Source organism: Phascolarctos cinereus, unplaced genomic scaffold (genome assembly GCF_003287225.1).
Source record: "Phascolarctos cinereus isolate Bilbo 61053 unplaced genomic scaffold, phaCin_HiC Scaffold_4;HRSCAF=312, whole genome shotgun sequence".
Classification (NCBI taxonomy): Eukaryota; Metazoa; Chordata; class Mammalia; order Diprotodontia; family Phascolarctidae; genus Phascolarctos; species Phascolarctos cinereus.
This window is the reverse complement of record NW_027555847.1, coordinates 344518851-344525185: the sequence shown is the minus strand read 5'-3', so window position 1 is coordinate 344525185 and position 6335 is coordinate 344518851. Positions and strand designations below refer to the sequence as shown.

At 41.3% G+C, this 6335-nt stretch overlaps 1 protein-coding gene across 1 annotated transcript in view; it reads left to right on the top strand.

Moving 5' to 3' along the window:
• The first annotated feature begins 790 nt into the window (after nt 1-790).
• Nucleotides 791-6335, top strand: part of PARP8 (poly(ADP-ribose) polymerase family member 8) — a 217081-nt gene continuing 211536 nt past the window's right edge. The window contains 2 exon segments of the mRNA XM_020996772.2: nt 791-1483; nt 2615-2669. Coding sequence (XP_020852431.1) covers nt 1213-1483; nt 2615-2669 — 326 coding nt within the window. The 5' untranslated portion in view covers nt 791-1212.

Below are 6335 nucleotides of genomic sequence, written 5' to 3'. Positions count from 1 at the left end.
GAAAAAGTTTATCCCAAGGGGTATTTGAGGGCAGTAGTGACTGCCCTGAATCTGAGGGGTGGCCTATAAATACAATGACCATCTGTCCTGGATTTTCTGGGCTGTCATGATTTAAGATATTTTGTCTAATAAACCAAATGACAAATAAGATAAATAAGAAACAAAAGCCATCAAAGTATTTGGGAGAACAAGAGTTCCAATGTGGGTTTGAAATATGGTCATTGTATTATAAGAACATTCTTGTGCCAGAGAGCTATTGGTCAGTATTCTTGAAATGTGATGGGCAAAGGAATATAGTGGGAGAGCCCTGGTGAGTACTCAAATCGGAGAAGAAAAAGACATGGGCCCTAGAAGGGAGTAGCAAAAAAGGATTTCCAACGAGGATTAACTGTTTTCCCCTGGTGGAACGATGAGTTCGGTAGCCTCTGCTGTGTAGGAGAAAAAGCTTCTAGGTAGGCAGGGAATACGCTGAAGTTGTTTTAGGGATTCTTCTGCCTTGCGTAATGTGGGCAGGTTTGTGTATTTTTCAGGTTTTTATTTTTTCTTTATTCTACTTACTCTGGTTCAAGTATTCCTATTACTCACAATTTAGGGACAAAGTAGAGTAAAATGCATGAAAGAGACAAGGGTAGGAGAACTGATAAGTCTGACAGCATTCCACCTACAGGTTCCTATCCAGCTCCCACCCTGGTGGAGACAGGGAGGTCTGAGGTGGGGAAAACCAGGCTTTGCCCTGACGGGGAGTTACTATTAAAGACACAGTAGCCAGCAGCAGCAGCCGGGCAGTCTGTACGTGTGGCAGGCGGAGTGTCTCTGGCTGTGAGCAGTAGCAGAGAGGGGAGGGTCTGCGGCTTGGCGTAGCTGCAGCAGTCTCAGCGTCAGGCTGTGTGAATGTGTATATGTGTGTAAGTGAGTGTGGGTGCGTGCGTGCGTGTGTGCATGCATGCATGTGTGTGTAGGGTGTGTATGTGTGTGTGTGTCAAAGAATGAGTCGCTTCCTGTCTGTCTTTCCGAGCTGGTCCTGCCATCGCCGGTGATTACCGTTGTTATTATCTTCCGATCACCAGCACTAGCAGCCCACCACTGTTGGTGGTTCAGGCGGGGGAGGGAGAAAGTGAGACTCAGTGTCATCACCATCCTCTGGATCTATTGTCAGGAGAGGAAATTGGAATCAAACAGCAGCAAGAGGCAGCTGGGCGGTCACATCTGGGAATGCAAAATCGACCTCCCCCTCCTCCCGTCTCACCCTGGATCACTTCAGAAAGCACTTCTGCTTCATCCCTGCCTCAACCAGAGGTTTCATTTTTAACTGAATATTTACGAAAACTGGAGAAGAAAGGGGGGTGGGGTGGGCTGGAAACAGAGACTGCTTTTTTTCCAGGGATTTCTTTCATGGGGATGTGTTCAAGGCAAGAGAGAATTCAGAAGGATATCGACATTGTGATACAGAAGTCCAAGGCAGAGAAGGACTGCCTGTTTGCAGGTGAGTTTTGTCTCCTTCTCCTCCTCCTCAGACCCCGGTGCCAGCTCCTTCCACCCGCTTTACAACCCCGTTCTCTGAGCACGACTTGTTTGCCTGGGGGCTGCTTGTCCCCATTTCGGGTGTCATTTCACAACAGTCACAGTAACGAGATCGGGTGTCAGAAAGAGGGGGAGGGGGAGTTCAGTATTTCTCCCTTCCACCCCCCCATCGTACCCCACCCCCTGCTTATTCCGTCCTTCTCACCCCACGGTCTGGGGAAGCCAGATTCAGGATCAGAAACCAGATAGGAAAGGTGCTCGGAGCGAGGAGCTGAGGCTGCTGGAGCAATGCGCTAGCTTTTTAGCCGCCGCCACCACCACCACCAGATCCCGAGAACCATCCAAGCCCACCACCGGGTTCGCTGTTCCATTAGCTGGCGGCCGAGACTCGCGGCTTGGAAGGAGTTGGTTTGCGCAATGAATTGATTGGCGGCGGCCGTGCAATGGAGCTGGGGCTCCGCTCGGCACGGTTCGGCTGTTGGGCATGGCTGCTGCCTTCAGCTCCGAGCCACTGGGGTTCTCGGCCCCCCGCGCGCCCCCCCCCAGTTCCCTGCCCTCCCTTACCCCAGTACCCCTTTCCTCGCTGGCCCTGGGAGCACTTATCTGGATGTCCCCCTTGCCCCTGTTCTCCTCCCACTAAAATCAGTACCCTCCAATCCGTCTGCCAGGGACTCCGGAGCCTACTAGTGCCCCTACCTTGTCGTTGCATCCCCCTGCCCCCCACCCAAAAAAAACAAGAAACCAACAACACTGGAGCCTTATTTAGAAGCAGAAAGCCTGGCTTGTTGCTGCTTGCTTCCTCCTCGCACAATGGAAATTCCCGCCGTTGCCATAGCATCGGGGCACTTGTTGCTAGGGGCTTTTTCTGCTGCACCAGCTCCTTAAACCACACGTTCCCCCCCCCCCGCCCCCCGCACTTTCCCCCCTCAGCAAAATGGGATGGAGAGCTCAGGTGTTTGCAACCTCCTCCTTTCCACCACGCCTTCCTTTTCCTGCCAACCAATCTCCCCCCCCGTAAAAAAAAGGGCAAAATTATGCTTTTAAAAATGTCTCCAGACGTAATAAAATAGAACAATAATACTTCCCGTTTCAGATTTCAGATACTCAGACTCCACTTTTACTTTCACCTACGTTGGAGGCACCAAAAGGTACTTACGTGTACAGAGTTGCTTCATTTCCTGTTCACACGTTAGTGTTTCCTTTGTTCTCGTGTGTGTGTGTGTGTGTGTGTGTGTGTGTGTGTGTGTGTGTGTGTGTGTGACTTTTGCTTTTGCTTGTTCCTTAGCTATGAAAGTATACTTACATTGAAAAATCTATGCTTCATTAGATTATAAATCACCGGAGCAAACGTATTGTATTTACCTTTAAAAACATAACAAAAAAATCCTACCAGCAGCCATGAGCATAATCCATAAATATGTTTTATGTAAGATTTACATTCTTAAACTGTATAATTGAAATTAAAAGTACCTCAAAGACATGGATGGGCTATGTGTGTTAGCATCAAGGGGGAAAAAAGCTACCTATGAAAAGAAAAGCTTCTGAAGATAACAGTAAAACAAGTTGATCCCAAGTGCTGTTTCTTCTTACACCTGTATATATTTTTATCTTGTGTACTTTGGTAAAGATGAACTATACCAAAATAATATTCCTGTTTTTTTTTCAGAGTGCTGTTTTGGTTTTCAAATTTGGTGGCAGGTTTAGAGAGTTAAATGTTGCTTGGATCCTATTAGTTGCTCCTTCCACTCATCTTTTGAATACATACTTTGAATAACAAAGCTATAACAGTTTTGAAAGAGCACAAATCTGATCTTGTATATAGGAAGTAGGGTTAAGAATGAAAGGTTAACAATAAAATATTTCCTTTGCTTGTTTTCTTGTCTGCTCTTGAAAATTCTGTAACCAGTTTCTGTTATGGCACTTTTTTGGTATTCATTAGTCTTACAGCTCAAAGTTACTTAGAATTGTTTTCAAATTTTGTTAGAATGTTGAGACTTGTGAAGAATGTATTTGCAGAATCATTTGGCCTTCTGGTTTTGACACGTTTCAAAATGTTTATCACCCAGCTAATAGAAATTTTGAAAGATGTGAAAATTGTAATAGAAAGCTTTCTTTGACCAAAAGGAAAGAAAATAAAACAAACCCTCAAGCCTCACAAAAGCAAACATTTAGTTTGATCTCTTGTAGTTCAAAAAGCTTTCATTCACTACTACCCTTAAAAGCTATTCTATGAGGTTTCTTAGCTAGTACCTGGGCTATATACTTGTTCTGATGATTTATTGATTTGCCTTAATAAGGGATAATATAATGGTTAATACGTATGTTGGGAGCTAATAAAATACAGTATTTCTTAACTTCCTGTAGCACCTTCATGTTGGTGATTAAGAATGAGAAAGATTTAATAGACCAGAAGAGATTAAAATTAAGTCATGGCGGCTGCACCTGATGTCCAAGGGACAAACCTATGTGCCCACTATTGTTGCCTATTTTTATATTTAATAATAATGTACTACCTATGTAGTGATACATTAAAAACTTTTCCACATAATTGGGTACTTGAATCCTAGATGTTTCTGTGGATCCATTGTCATGAAAGTATTGAACTATAGTTGTTAAGCGTAGCAATGCTTAGAGGCTACATGAGTGTCATTTTATTTCATCATTAATACCAGAGGTTTGAAATGAAATAATAAAAGACGCCTTTTTTATTTTGTAGTGTTAACATTCCAAATACTGTAGTTCTTCATGGAATAGGATTATTTTCTGGTTTTATGTGATATTTATGAAGGAAATAGTTTATCTCTTATAGCTGATTAAAATCCCTAGGGCCTGGATATTTGATTAGGACAACCGGTATTCTTAGTCAAATGACAAAACTGTTGCATGATGGTTTGCCTCATGAAAAAAAAAACAGCCTGTAATTAATTCTGCCCATGAAAAAGGAGATTTTTGCATCTCTGAGATGATCAGAGATAATCCCTATGCAGGTTTATCTCAATTGATGGAGGTAGCACCTTTTAGAAAAAAAAATCTTTGTTCATTTTTCAGAGAATGTATAATGGTCCAGTTTCAATTTTTGCATTCCAAAAACACTGACAACTGCTAAGAATAAAAAATAATACTATTCCATTTTATACAGTGTGGCTTTCAGTGTGCTTCATTATATTTTAGAGGGCTTAGAGTCATTTCAGGTAAAAGTCTTTCTTCCCTGCTAAGGTCCCATTAAAGAAAGTGGGTGGATTATACATAAATACAGAATTCCATTCACTTAAATCAGAGTTGAATGATTTCCACATCAAAATGAGTTGTAAGGGAAACAATATGCTATGTCCTATTGTGACACTTTTCCCTGAATTGGTTGCAAGTGGTTTTTGAAAACTAAAGTTTATTCTAATATATTGCTCATAAAAAAAAGACTTATTGGTTACAGCTTTGTTAAATAATGTAGGCTTTAAATATGAAAAATACTGTGACAGTATAATAACTTTTACTTTTAGACATGATAGGTTTAGAATGATAGTGGAGAAACATTTCTCAAAATGTGAAGCACTCTGTCATGCTTTGACTGTGCAGGATTTACTGCTCAAATGTTGGCAGAGTATCACCAAGTGTTTGATTCTTTTTGCTTGTTACTTTATAAATTGGCTCCCTTTTGTGTAGAAAGTCTTTTCCTTTAGAAGTCCTGTTATCTTTATTCCCCCTCTCCCACTATTAAAAAAAAATCTGTCACAGTATCCTGAGCTCCTTGAGTGTAATCAGTTCCCATTTTTTCTCTTGATAGGTAAAGAAAGTATATAATAATTTTCTGGTATAGCAGTTCCCTAACTCTGTCTAGAGAGGCCTTGAATGTTTTGAGGGGCCCAAATTTTCTTGCTTTCCCCAAATGCTGGCTCAGAATTCAGGTTGAGAGAATACTTCTGATAAACAGTGGATATGCCAGGTTAGGAATCAGATTCTTTGAGTGGTGATGAAATTGTAAAATGTTCTAGTGTAGAGGTAAGCAAACTCTACAAGACAAAGACAAGTCAAGCATTCCTTAAGTGCCCATGCTCTTCCTCAGATGGAGGGAAGGGGAGGAGAGGAAGCCTGTTCATTAATATATTGCCATTTTAACCAACCTTTTTAAGTGGATCGTTTGCTTCTTGTCAGGGTTTTTGCATAGTAAATGATTTTTGTGGAGCATCCCCCAATGCTGGCAAAGTGATACTACCATTTTCCATTCTGCAGTGGAAACATGATAGTCAACTTGATTAGGTGTCATGGATTATTATCTAAAAATATTGTCAGGTCAGCACTAGCACAGCTTTGTTTGATGTTGCATAAAGCATACATTTAATTCTTTTTAATTCAGGGTCAGTTCCTGAATGTGGAGGAAAGGGAGATTGGCCTGTTCATAAATTGACTGTGAAAGCAAGTGTGTGTCAGCAAAGGAACATTGTTGGTGTTTTTTTTTTTAATTTCTGGGATTTAAAAATTACATGTCATAGGTACAGTTTTTAATAATACAAAATCCAACAATGGCCATTTATGCTTAATTTTGTAATGTCTAGGTAAAATTATGAAACACTAGTTTTATTGGCTCAACCAGAAATTCTGGATTTTACTGAAAGGTTGAGATTGAAAGAGGGGATTTCATAGTTCTTTTTTTTTTTAAATTTAATTTGTCAACCATCACTTCCATAAGCTTTTTTTTTTTAAGGCAATTGGGATTAAGTGACTTGCCCAGGGTCACACAGCTAGTAAGTGTCAAGTGTTTGGTCTGAAGCCGAATGTGAACTCAGTAACTCCTGACTACAAGGCCAGTGCTTCATCCA